Below are 13,529 nucleotides of genomic sequence, written 5' to 3'. Positions count from 1 at the left end.
CCCTCCCTCAGGCTGCAGACAGCAGCCCCAAACTCATAGGGGGAGGGAGGAAGTCTGGAAGGAACTCTTATTGCAACAGAGCCCCAGCCCTATAAAAACCCTGGAACACAGACCTTTACACAGCTTGTCTGTGTGTGTGTGGAGGCCAGCCTGGAGTCTTTCGGCCTCACCTGCCAGACAACGTCTCTGCCTCCTCACTGTCTCCTGTATTCTCCTGAAATCCCGATCTCCATCTTGGCCAGCCCAGACAATGCCTCCCAACCTCACCGGCTACTACCGCTTTGTCTCACAGAAGAACATGGAGGACTATCTGCAAGCCCTAAGTAATGGCCTCACCCCTCCCAGACCCCTTTCACTCCCCTTCTTCCCTCTCCCTCCCTGTCTCTCTGTCCCATTGGGAGGGGGAATGCCTGGGTTGGACACTATGGACAGGCTCAGGTGCTGGCACCCGTCTTGGGATCCATCTGTAGCCCGGGGCATTGCTAGGAGGGAGTAAATCCACCTTCCGAGACCCAGCTGAGGGAAAGCCCACAGCCCGGAGGAGCAGGTGGCTAAGAGGACCCTTGCTAAGAGATAGCCCCCACAGATATCAGCATGCCTCTGCGGAAGATAGCGCTGCTGCTCAAGCCAGACAAGGAGATTGACCATCAGGGCAACCACATGATAGTGAAGACCCTCAGCACCTTCCGCAACTACGTTCTGGAGTTCGAGGTGGGAGTCGAGTTTGAGGAGGACCTAAGCATCATGGACGGACGAAAATGCCAGGTACCTTTCCTCAGACTTGCGGGGAGGGGGTGTGGATGAGCAGGTGGCTCCCAACAAATGGAGGCACAACTAAGTGACCTCTTCCAGCCAGAGCTAGGGAAATGGTCACCACAGCAGGCTGCATAATCCCCAGGATAACAGGCTCCTGGTGCTCCCCCCACACTATCTCCTACTTCTTCCCTGCCCCCTCTTATCACCAGCCAAAAGGACAAAAAGAGCAGGTCACCCTCAGGCCAATGAGCAAACATTTGCTCACCCTCTACCCTGTGACCCTGTTGGTCAATGCAGAGTCTCTTTTCCCTTAGCCTCTATAATTCCACTTTCCTACATTTCTTTCTGTTTCTTACATCTTCCTTTTGGCCTCCTTTGCAGACCCTAGTTCCCCGATTAATCCCTTAAACTGGGGTTTTTCCCCCAGTATTTTGTTCTTGACTTGCTCTCTCTTGTCTGTACACTATCCATGAGCTAAATCATCCACAGCCCTGCTTTCGGCTTCCATCTATAGACCACCCTAGACATGTAGCCTCCAGCCAGGGCTACCTCCTGAGCAGCAGGGGGAAGTTTTCAAATGCCTGCAAAATGTTTCCATCTGCATGCCCCAAATTCATTCTCTTCCTCCCCAAACCTACTCCTGCTTTTATATTTACTGTCTCTTTTAATGGCAATAACCAGCCAGGTCAGGGACCTGAGAGTCAATATATCGTGCTCCCTTACCTTTGTGCCTCCAACACACACAGACACGCACGCACGCACTAAATTGATGCACCACATCCATTTCGTCAAGAAGTTTTTATAACTTGTCTGTACTGTCCAATATAGTAGCTACCAGCCATATATAGCTATTGAACACTCGAAATGTAACTAGTCCAAATTGAGATGTGCTATGAGTGTAAATACACACTGGATTTTTAAGGCAAAGCGAAAAAATAATGTAAGACATCTCAGAAATTTTTACATTAATTACATGCTGAAATTATAATATTTTGGGTGTTTTAGGTTAAATAAAATATATTATTAAAATTAATTTCACCTGTTTCTTTTTACTTTTCTAACGCAGCTACTAGAAATCTTTCAATTATGTATGTGGTGGGCATTTATGACCCATTATATTTCTACTGAACCTCGCTGTTGCTTCCTAGCCTTTCTCACTATCACAACATTAATCAGGCCCTCATTTCTCACCTGATGCCTGAAATTGGCCCCCGGTCTTAACCCTCCTCTAATCCATTCTGCATACTGTAGACACAAGGGTCTATCTAAAATGTAAAAGTGACCATGTCACTCCCTGACTCAAACCCTTTCAGTGACAATGTTACATTCCAGATAAGGTGCATGGCTTACTAGGGTCATTCCCACTTCACTCTAGGTTAGAGCCCCTCACAACTATGTGCCCTTCTTTCTTACCTCTATGCCATTTCTTTCCTTGCTAGAAACTTCCCATTATCTCCAATCTAACTAACTCTTCACTTCCTTGAAGACTCAGCTCTTCCCTCCCTACTCCCATCCCCAACACTCTTGCCTGGTATCATAGATACCTATCTACTGCTCCTCTATCTGAGCAAGGTCTGAGCTCCTTGTTTAGCAGGGCCTGTCCTATGGGAGAGCTCAGCAAATGTTGCCTGGAATGCCCAGGGCCGCTCAGCTCTGATTCGGGAGGTTGATCCTTCATTTTCAGGGACACTTCAGCTGTCCTTGAAATGAGAAAGAAGACAAAAAAGATTCCCTGGTGGGACTCCAGCCAATCTCTCTTCTTTCCCAAAGGCCCCTCCAGGTCAACCAGAAGTATCAGGAAGACAAAATCTCTGTTCTTCATCACCCACTCCCCAAATTTCACCCCCAGTTATCCTGCTCCATCCCTGCTCTGCCCCAGTGGTCACTGTAGACAAACTGGGGGGCGGGGGGGCTCTCAGTGGCCTTTAGGAGTCGGGGAGGGGAGTCCTCTCACTCAAAATGAAGGGGCTGGAAGCAAGAGAAAGATAATCTGTGTATGACTCCACTCATATGAGGAATTTAAAACTATGGACCAAGAACAGTTTAGTGGATACCAGGGGAAAGGTGGGGTGGGGGGTGGGCACAAAGGGTGAAGTGGTGCACCTACAACATGACTGACAAACATTAATGTACAATTGAAATTTCACAAGACTGTAACCCATCAATAACTCAATAAAAAAAAACTGAAAAAAAAAAAATGAAGGGGCTGGAGGAAGACAACATCTGCTGTGGTGTGAAAGGAGGCAGCCCAGCCAGAGTGAGTTGGATGCATTTTGGGTATCCTGCCCCCCAATCTTCCTTTATTCCTGCTTTCCCTATAGACCATAGTAACCTGGGAGGAGGAGCAGCTGGTATGTGTGCAGAAAGGGGAGGTCCCCAACCGGGGCTGGAGACACTGGCTGGAGGGAGAGAACCTATATCTGGTAAGCTGAGGGAGGGCTGGGGGAAGAGACGCAAACGGGTGTGTCTGGGAAAGAGACCTCCAGCCAGGATTCATCCCCTTGCCCAAATCAAATAAGTCTACTACTCCACCCCGAGCTCCCCCTCCAAGGAAGGAAACCAAGGAGGAAAACAAAAGCACTGGGAAGAGTGGAGAGAGGCAGAACTAGAGTGGCCAAGGTGGGCCCTGGCTACAAGCCAGATGACGGTCCATAAATCATGACTGGAGAGATGGAGACTTGGCCATTTCACAGTCCCTGACCCAGCTACCTTCCTTCCTCTGGGGTGAAAAGTTGAAGGTTTGGAACAATGATACAACTCCCCATATATCAAGTGCTCTAGCTGGTGTATCCTGAAGGATTAAATGGAGGTCAAGGACCTTGAGAAAGGAGCTCCTGCTGGCAAGAACCTCCTTCTCTCTCATTATTCCTCCTCTATCCCCAGGAACTGACTGCAAGGGACGCAGTTTGTGAGCAGGTCTTCAGGAAGGTCAAGTAGGCGGAGAGGAGCTGAGGGCCCCTCCAGACCGCACTGGTCCCCAGACTCCTTGCTTGTGCCTCTTCAAGCCCAGACTGTCCCAGGTCAGCAGTCCCTTTCTCAGGCCACTTGCTCTCCCTCTGGGTCCCTCCTCACCCCTCCCCATGTTAATCTATGACTTGCAGCCCCCAGGCCAAAGTCCTTCTTTCTCACACTCCACTGCCCAATAGTGACCTCATATCCAATTCTAGGTCTGAACTCCTGGATGAAAGAAACAGGCAAAGGGGGAAGGGCCCTTGACAGTATCTGATCTCAACTCTCTTTAGTTCATCTGGCCTCTTATTTTGCATCTAAGAAAGAACTAAGCTCTGAGCATTTGGGAACTAGTGGAAACTTTATCCTTGTGGGCCTTTTGGAAAACTGTAACGAGGATTCAAGAATTTAAACAGGAGCTACTGCTGGAGACTTTTTGTCCATTTCCTTGTCCTTATTCTCAAGAAAGCCCCATGTGCTCAACAGAACCAGGCCCAAGGCATGGCCCCATCTACACATCCGAATACATCCTGGCTATCTTATAATCCCATCCTACATACTGGGGAAGAGGGCAAGACCTTTGCCCAGGACTGAGAGAAGCTGGGAGCCTTCTAAAGAGTCACCAGGCCTCCATGTCTGCTTTAGGAAGGACAGGCATGAGGAAGGCCAGAAAAGACTGAAAAGGAAGCAGATGGAGGATACAAGACCAAGGGCTAGAAAGGTGAGGGACATGGGAGTGTGAAAGCAACAGTAAGGAGAAGACCAGCAGGGCCTGGCTATAGGGACCCTCTGCTTAACGGCCAGCAAGGCTGGGGACAGAGGATAAGGGGGAGAACTGAGCACCACAAGGGCCCTCCCTGAGGGTCCAAGAATCACCATCCAGGAAAACAGCCCAGAGGGTGGAGCCAGTTCAGGGTCAGGGCCAGTGCCAGCCTCCTGCCAGCCTCCTACCTCTGGGGCCTTTGTTCTTTCAGAATAAAAGTCCTGTGGGGCAAGAGTCAGAGAGAGAGGGCTCAGTGTGTGGTGGGGACAGAGCCTGGCTGGATGTGTGTGGGGGAGTGTTGGAAAGTCCCTGGCCTGTGCTTGTTAGATGACACCCCTCTTCCTACAATGGCTAGGCCCCCTACACATTCAAACAGTCCCTGGGGCTCTGGCCAAGAAGAGCTAGGCTTGCAACACAGATCCTACCACACACACTGGAAAAGAAAAAGAGAAGAATTCATAGTGGAACTGAATAGCTTATTTCCTGCCCAGCCTCTCTGCAGATGTCCCCAGCAGAGTGGGGAGTGGAGAGGCCTCCTCTGAGCAGAGCCACCCAGCAGAAGCTCCAAGGGCTGCTGGAGCAGCCTTGTTCTTTCCAGGGTACAGTGAAGCTGAAGGATCGTGCTCCATATATACTCACCCATTGCCTAAGTCATCAGATCAACGCAGTGTCCTGGCCACCCTGAGTGCACAGCGCACGTCCAAGCCTCTCTCCACAGAACTGTCCTCTGGGCTCTTCATGTTGGCCCAGTGCCCCTCGCTGGAGTCTGCCCAGAGGGCCTGACCCAGGAGGTTGGAGGCCTCCTTGTTGACTGTCAGGCACAAGCTAAAGCAGCTTCAATCCCCCAAAACTCCTGTGATATGAGCCTCTACACCATCCACACTGCAGGTCCACATCCTCTACTTACCCCTCCAGGAGCCAGAATCCAACAAGAGGCCTGGAGACCCCCGAAAAGAGCACAAGCAACCAGAGGAGGACCCAGCAGCTTCAGAGGCATCTCCAAGGGGTGGCTGCCAGGACCTACTGAGACTGTGGGATGCTGGGGCTGCTGTTTCCCCTGTGGGCAGCAGGGGGCGCTGCTCACTGCAGTGGGAGCCAGAGATCCGCTAAATTTAATCCTCCCTCTGACAGCTTCTTGTATATTCCATTCCCCACAACATATGCACACGCAAGCACACACACACACACACATACCAGTTCCCAGCTCGCATATTCACCCTGACAAGACCTCTACAACTCGTTCAAATCAGGCTGCTCCATCCATCCTCAGATGGAATAGATGGTCACCAGGGCCACCAACCTGTAAGTGAAGAAAAGGCAGGGGAGAGGACAACAGCCAAGTGTGGGTGGTCTCATCCTTGGAGCACACAAAGTTCTGAGTCCCAGGACCAACTTTTACTTTGTTGCCCAGTGTCTTAGGCCCCAGGGAGATGATCAGGAATCCAAAATGTTTATTTCCATGTGAGATGGAACAACTGCCCCCTTGTAAGCCAGCCCCATGCTAGGCCCCTGCCCCACTCCCACTCCGCCAGGCCCAGATGGCACCATCTCATCACAAACAACCTTCTAGCCTGAATGCCAAATGATTCTTTAGCCTTGATCCTGTAGGTCAGTCCAGATCCCTCTGCTCAGGAGAAACTGACTGATGTAGCTGACGTAGGTTTGCATGGAGGGCAGAAAGAAGCAAAGACGGTAAGCAAACCCTCTGAGGCTTGCAGTGCAAGCAGTGGCCCTGCTTGACCAGGGGCCAGAACCAGCACCCACGAGGCCCTCCTCCTCCTCCCCTAGATCTCAGCCAGGAGGATGGCTCTGGGCCAGCTCTGTGGCCCTGTGGGCACCTGTGCTCCACAGTGAATACCCACCCTCACCAGAGGCCATTTAGGTTCCAGCGGCGTGAGATGGAGCTGACCTCCCACGTTCACCCTTCCAGCAAGAAAAGGGGACCTCTGTCTTCTCAAGGACTTCCTGGCCCACCATCTATCTGGGGGTGAGCCTCCTGCCTCCCCGCATCCACCTAGTCCCAAGTCTCACTCCCCTCTGCCCTTACTTTTGTTCCGGCCACTAAGGAGAGGGGCAGCCCTAGGAGCCTCTGTTCTGTTCCCTGTGGGCAGTGCCCAACCAGAGGGTTGCCAGCATAACCAGGCCATTGAGTTAATGGATAAATCACTTGCCTCAGAGACACCAGATGAACCTAAAGTGGCACCCAAATTGAGAGAAACTATTCCACAGTGGTCAGGTGAATGGGCTCTGCTGTCAAACTGCCACCTCTTACTAGCTGGGTGGGCATATACAAGCCACCAACCTTCAGTAAATAAGCCACATTTGCCGGTCGTACAAGGCAATGCAAGAGTACTTCCTTCCTCCTAGGAATTTTGTGAAGATTCTGTGTAAGATCACTCAGCATAGTACCTGGAAAAGAGTAAGCACTGGGCAATGTTAGCTATTTTTACCTTTAGTATCCCCTACCTCTTCGCTTGATGATTGACATTCTCTCAACCAGAAGCAAAGCCTTGCATCTACAGTTAAGGAGAAGGCATCACTGCCCACAGCCCTGAGGTCGCAAGGTGGCTTCTATTTACACCAAAGTGTGAGACACTGATACCAGAGATTTAGGGACAGTATAGCCCTCACTTTGGGGGTCCAGGCAGGTAACCCATCTGGGGATGATGGGGTGGGGGGCATTGTTGCCTCCCCTGGGCCTCCCTCACTGCATCCTATAGTCCCCTCACCCCCATGAGAAGGAGTGCACCATCCCAGCCAGCGCTGCCCTCGGAGCCTGTGCCAGCATCTGGGCGGCTGCTGCTTCTGCTCCTACCAGCTGGGCTACGAGCTGTGGAGTGACAGGCAACCTTGCCTTCCCACCAGCAGAGAGAAGGCTTCAGGGCAGGGGAGAGAGAGCTGATGGTGGCAGCTGCCCAGCCCCAGCGCCACTGCAGCGGCAGCTGTACACAGAGCCATGGGCTCCACCCCCACCCCCAAGTCCCTCTTGGGCTCCTTCCCCAGAGTACGCACTGAAGCTGCACCATTCAAGGGGCTGGACCCCCAGGGCAGGGGCTCTGTCCAGGCCCTGGACTCCTCCAGTCACCAGTTGCAGGCGCAGCCACTGTCCCTTGACCCTCCTGTCTCCTTATCTTCTTCCCAATGGGTACCCAAACCAGCCAGCACCCTCACCCCTGCCTGGAGGGTTTTTTCTCATACTTTCCTCTTGTCTGAGAGGCCTCCACCCCCCTGCCCCTGATCCCTTCAGCATATCCCCTGTCATCATTGACCTAGGCAGGGGTCAAGGCAGAGCTGAAGCACTGATGAGAAGTCACTGCCGCTACCTCACTGTGTGATCTTGGGCAAATTACTTCACTTCTCTGTGCCTTTGTTTCCTGACAGGACCAGTCTGTTCAGCTTGAGGGTCTTTCACTGATCTACTCTCTTGCCTTCCACATCGGCCCCTCCCCTAGGATTGCTCTCTCCTTCCCAGTGTTTTCAGAAAAGCCTTGCTCCCTGTCCTTGATCCAGCTGTGAGGAAACCATTATCATCTTTAATGTAACAAAAACCTATCCTGCGAGGTCCCCAGTGGAAGGAGAGGCCCAACGCAAAAGGGCAGCTGGATGGAAAAGCACCCTCTCCTGGAGGGGGCACCCCTAACCGCCGCTGCCACTCACCACTCCGTTCTGCTTCCCCCTCACCCCTTTCTTTCTGAGTAGCACAGATGAGACAAGGGTGCATCGTTTGAATAGGGGTTTATTAAAGTCTTGGAGGAAACAAAGAGAACTGGAACAGAGAGTTATACCCAAGTCCCTTATCTGAGGTGCAAACGCAGCCTCACCCCATAAACTCCTTATTGTCAAAGGAAGGGCTGGCGCAGGTTGCAGCAGAGCTGCTGTACGTGCACGGTATGTTCAAAGAGTTCTTTACTAAAGGACTTTATTTCAGGCTTGAAAGTCCACATAAAGGCCCGGGGTGTGGGAGATTTGGAACTGGAATCTCCAGCCTCTGAACTTGCCCTTTGGACAATCTGCTGTGGTGTGTGGGGCCATAGTCCTAGATTCTTGGGACTCACACTATGGTTATCCTCCCCTAGGTTGGAAAGGACATTCCATCTGGGGTTTCTCCTTCCTGCCCAACCCTTCTTTTCAACAGTTTCTTGGTCCTTTTTAACCATCTGTCATCCTCCCAAAGCCCCACATCCTCTGTGTTTGGTCTCCTGTGGGTCGTACTTTGATCTATCCAGTCCCAATACTTAATGGGGGTGAATGAAGGGGGCCTTCAGATCTTAAGGTGGAGGAGGAGAGGGCAAGAGCCCCCAAAGGCACTCTGGCTTCAGGTTAATACATCTGAAATACAACCATACCTAGCAAAAATGACATCCTGCTTACTGATCTTCTGCATTTATTGTTCTAAAATATGTCTACTTCTGTGAAAGCCAGCCTCCAAGATGGCCCCCAGTGATCCCTGCTTCCTGGCATTCCCATCCTTGTGCCGTCTCCTCCCACATCGTGTCAGGACTGGTCTACGTGGCCGATAGAATATGGCAGAAGTGATCCTAGGTCACTTCCGGGCTGGGTTATAAAAGACATGTTGGATTTTCTGTACAATGTTGTGCCTATAGCTAACAATTCTGTATCGTACACTTAAAATTTTGTTAAGAGGGTAGATCTCATGTTAAGTGTTCTTATCACAGTAAAGTAAAAATTTTCTAAAAAAGACATTTTGGCCTCTGTCTCGCTCTTTCTATCTTGGATCATTCTAGGGAAAGCCAGCTGCCATGTCATGAGGACAGTCAAGTGTCCTGTGAAGAGGGCCATGTGGCAAGGAACTGAGGCCCCCTGCCCACAGCCACGTGAGTGAGCAAAATTGGAAGCAGACCCCCCGACCCCAGGCAAACCTTCAGATAACTGCAGCTTTGGCCAACACCTTGACTGAAGCCTTGTGAGAGACCCTGAGCCAAAACCACCCATCTAAGCTGCTTCTGGATTCCTGACCCCAAAAAACTATGTCAAATGACTCATGTTTGCCATTTTAAACTGCTAAGTATGCAAGTAATTTATTACACAACAGATAACTAACACATATTTTCAACTATGAATTTCATCACAAATGACCCTCATCCTAGCACCATAGCCTAAATATTTGCCAAGCCCTCAAAAAGATGGGGGCAGGTGACTTAAGACAGTAGAAACCTGTCCAGCCACAAAAAGGTATGGTTCTACACTCAGTGTCGTAGGCCCTTCCATCCTAGCTCTAAGCCCAGATACCATCTGAGCACCCTGCACCAGGGGCCCACATCTCAGCAACTGCCCTTCTAAAAGTCTAAACAGAGTGAAGTTCAGAGAGCGGCAGGCACTCCCTTTCCTTCCTCTCTAAGGTCTACCTGCTAGAGCACTGTCTGAAAACCCACCTCTTCCCTAGGTAATTGTTAAAAAGAATGTCCAGCATCTTCAGGTGATGTCCAACTCCTTTTGCAGGTGTGTGACCTTATCTCATGGCTTCAATAAGACAAACACGGCAGAATTTGCTGCCCAGACATTAGAGAGAGTGCATATCCAGAGGCAGGGAGGATATCTTAGATAGCATCAGATCTTTGCTGGTGGTAGCTGATTGACACATTCTTTGGACAACAGGGCAGCAGGGTCCTGAAGACCAGCAGCAATGAGGGGAAGATGGTGTCCAGACATACAAGGCAGGGAAGAGCCACATCTGGACGGTCGTTTATACGTCACAGAGTAGGAATCTCTGCGGTCCTCCCCAACCCTCCAGGGCCAGCACAGCGATCCTGGAGCCAGAGATTTCTTTGCTGAAAAGAGGGAGAGTGAGATAGAGAAACACAAATGGAAGAAGGCTTTGTGCAGAGGCCATCAGATGCAGCCAAATCTGATGATTGGAAAGAGGAGGACACCAGGGAAGGTGTTATCATGGCTCTCTGTCCCACTATGCTTTCCCCAATAGTCATAGACTATGGGCAGCCCCCCGGCCTGCCACACAGTAACTTCTGCTGTCACCCAAGAGAAGCAGAATGCTCACCAGGCCAAGATCTTCTACCAGCGCCCGAAGCCCTATTTCCAAATGAAGACCAGAGTGGGTAGTAGCCAGGGACCCCAGGTGAGGACCAGCCGAACCCTCTTAAGGACACCTGCCACTCACAAACCTGATCTCGCCAACAAAGAGCAAGGTACCCAACAGTGAGGAGCAGGGTCACATGACAATGGCCAGAACTCTCACTAGATGGGGCAGAGCTGCGCTGGGAGTGACCTTCGCTCCTTCACCCTCTAGCTCAGGAAAACAGGAAGGAGGCTTAACCACCCCATCTCAGACCATCTCCCTCCACTGCCAACACAGCACCTGGACACACTTGACTACATGTGTCTTCCTCCCTGGGCACCTTCCTTGAAAACTCCAATATGTGGTGCATACTCTTCCTCTTTTCCCCATCCCATGAGCTCATCCCACAGATACAGGTAGATACCTCCATGTGCCAGGCACCATGCTCAGTCCAGGGGATATTGGACCTAAAGAACAGTCTCCCTCAAGGAACCCACAGTCTTATGAGAAAGACAGCTAAGGGAACGAGTTGTTATCATACAGCAAGGTAAGTGCTAGCATGCTGATAAGCACAGGGAAAGTAATCTAACCCTGAGGGAAGGAGGGCTTCCCAAAGGAGGGGACACATGAGGAGAGAAGTAATAATAATGGCTGGCATCCATACCATGATTACTACATGCCAGACATTTACTCCTCAACTCTTTTACTCCTCTCAAGAATCCTATGACATATTATTATCCCCATTTTACAGATAAGGAAACTGTGTTGTCAGGATTCTCCAAAGAAACAGAACCAATTTATATTTACGTGTGTGTGTGTGTGTGTGTGTGTGTGTGTAGAGACAGAGAGAGATTTAGCATAAGGTATTGGCTCAAGCAATTATGGAGGCTGAGAAGCCCCACGACCTGCCATCTGCCAGCTAGAGACCCAGGAAAGCTGGCAGTGTAATTCTAGGCCAAGTTCTAAAGGCTGAGGTCCAGGGGAGCCGAAGGTGTAAACCCCAGAGCAAGGGCAGAAGATGTTCCAGGTAATCCTCTCTTCCTCTGCTCTTTGTTCTATTCAGGCCCTCAATGGATTGAGTGATGCCGACCCACACCGGGGAGGGCCATCTTCTTTACTCAGTCCACCAATTCAAATGTTAATCTTTTCTGGAAACACTTTCAGAGACACACCAAAAAATAATGGTTAACAAGCTATTTGGGCATCCCTTGGTCTAGTCAAGTTAACATGTAAAATTAACCATCCCAGAAACTAAGAACAGAGCATTTAAGTAACTTGCCAAAGGTCACACATCAAATACAAGGCAGAACCAGGATTCGAACTGAAACAGATTAGCTCTAGAGAAGCCCGACCACCTAACCCGGGGTTTTTGAATCTCAGCGCTACGAACATTTTGCCAGATCCTTTTTCATTGTGGGAGGTGCTGTCTTGTGCATTGTAGCATGCTTAGCAGCATCCCTGGCCTCTATCCACTAGATGCCGGTAGCATCCTGCCAGCTGTTGAAAACAATCTCCAGAGGTTGTCAAATATCCCCTGGAGAGAAAAATTGCTCTTGGTGGAGAACCACCGACCTAACTATTTTGCTATTCTGCCTCTCTAAGCAAGTAGTGATGTTTATTGAGTGTTTATCAAATGCCCAGCACTCATCCAAGGAATTTTAGTTATTAACTCATTTGATCCTCAGAAGAACCCTATGGGAGTGTGTACCACTGTCCTCATCCTTCTTCTACAGAAGAGGATGTTTACAGGCACAGAGAAATCACAGAATCCGGTCATGGTCACAAAGCTCCTCTTGGCAGCGCCTGGGTTTGAACCTGGTGAATCTGGCTCAGCAGCCCACCTTCCTGATGAATAAGAGGCATAAATTGCAAGAGAAGCAAAAAGCTTATTCGAGGTCTCAAGAATTGCAATTTGGGGAACACAGACTCAGGTAGAAATCCAAATAGTGTCCCGCTAGGGAGTAAAAGTCAAGGGCTTTTAAAGGCAAAGAAGGGAGGTTGTATTACAAAAAATGTTAATTGGAGTTGGAGGCAGAGAGCTGGTCTTGGCTAAACAATGACTGGCTATTGATTCTATCTTCAGAAAGTCCACAATCCTCAGTCTTTGTGATCAGGGTGTCCATTGTCCTGCTGACTTCTCAAACAATTGCTTGTAAAACAATTGCTGTTTTTGGCCCGGTCCAGAGGTTTTGCCCAGACCCAGATTCGAGAGGGCAAGGCGGTTTCTCTGGGAAGGCAGCTCTGACTCCATTTTAACATGGCTGCACTAAAGTCAATTTTGACGTTTCTCCCTTTTTTTTTTTTTTGAGGAAGATTAGCCCTGAGATATCATCTGCCACCAATCTTCCTCTTTTTGCTGAGGAAGACTGGCCCTGAGCTAACATCTATGACCATCTTCCTCTACTTTATATGTGGGATGCCCGCCACAGCATGGCTTGACAAGCAGTGCATAGGTCCACACCGGGGATCCAAACTGGCAAACCCTGGGCTGCCGAAGTGGAGCATGTGAACTTAACTTCTGCGCCACTGGGCTGGCCCCAACATTTCCCTCTTTTGATCAAGCTCTTTCTTTGAAAGCATCACTGATCAACAATTTGAAAGCATTGCTGGTCGACTATTGGAAAGCCATCAAAGCATCGTTGGTCTCTCGTCAGCAGGAAGGTCCATTCCCAGGATGTCATGTTCTACGTAGGAAGGAAAGTGGTTTTCTTAAGAACCTTAGGCCACATTTGAGCAACAAGAGTGCCAGAGCAGAGAAAATCCTTACCATGAAGTTCCTTTAAGGGCAAACATTGTCTGTAGTCCCTCAAAATTTCTCAGGTGAAGGCTCATAAGCTGTAGCCATCATTTTAAAGTGCTAAGTGACCATCATCCAAGTGGTGTTTTTATAACATCAAGCTATGTAGACAGACAAAGTTTACAACAGTGAAAATTCCTATAATAATAAACAAAATGCTAAGTCCAAATCAGAGACTATATTAGATAGAATAGAATAATAGAACACATGAACTAGGAGGCCATTCTTGG

At 49.8% G+C, this 13,529-nt stretch overlaps 1 protein-coding gene across 5 annotated transcripts; it reads left to right on the top strand.

The window, feature by feature from the left end:
* The first annotated feature begins 42 nt into the window (after positions 1–42).
* Positions 43–9,527, top strand: RBP5 (retinol binding protein 5). Of its 5 annotated transcripts, none has more exons than XM_014866517.3 (4): positions 43–323; positions 587–765; positions 3,078–3,179; positions 3,640–9,169. In XM_014866517.3, exons 1-4 carry the CDS (start codon positions 251–253, stop codon positions 3,691–3,693), a joined length of 408 nt encoding a protein of 135 aa, XP_014722003.1. In that variant the 5' UTR covers positions 43–250; the 3' UTR covers positions 3,694–9,169. The 5 variants fall into 5 exon arrangements, with proteins under 5 accessions (XP_014722003.1, XP_044611967.1, XP_044611966.1 ...); XM_044756032.2 differs by lacking the exon at positions 3,640–9,169 and adding an exon at positions 9,214–9,527 and having other exon boundaries at positions 117–323; XM_044756031.2 differs by having other exon boundaries at positions 117–323; positions 4,960–9,169.
* Positions 9,528–13,529: the final 4,002 nt, after the last annotated feature.

The sequence above is a fragment of the Equus asinus genome, chromosome 22 (genome assembly GCF_041296235.1).
Source record: "Equus asinus isolate D_3611 breed Donkey chromosome 22, EquAss-T2T_v2, whole genome shotgun sequence".
Taxonomy (NCBI): Eukaryota; Metazoa; Chordata; class Mammalia; order Perissodactyla; family Equidae; genus Equus; species Equus asinus.
Note: the sequence above shows the minus strand (reverse complement) of the source record. Positions and strands in the feature narration are given on the sequence as shown.

Bases quoted from the DNA above. Each gene is read 5' to 3' on its own strand.
- RBP5 (XM_070494151.1), top strand. From the start codon at position 251: ATGCCTCCCAACCTCACCGGCTACTACCGCTTTGTCTCACAGAAGAAC. The intron at 324-586 runs GTAATGGCCTCA...TAGCCCCCACAG, and splicing joins GGACTATCTGCAAGCCCTAA to ATATCAGCATGCCTCTGCGG. The intron at 766-2,526 runs GTACCTTTCCTC...TCTTTCCCAAAG, and splicing joins TGGACGGACGAAAATGCCAG to GCCCCTCCAGGTCAACCAGA.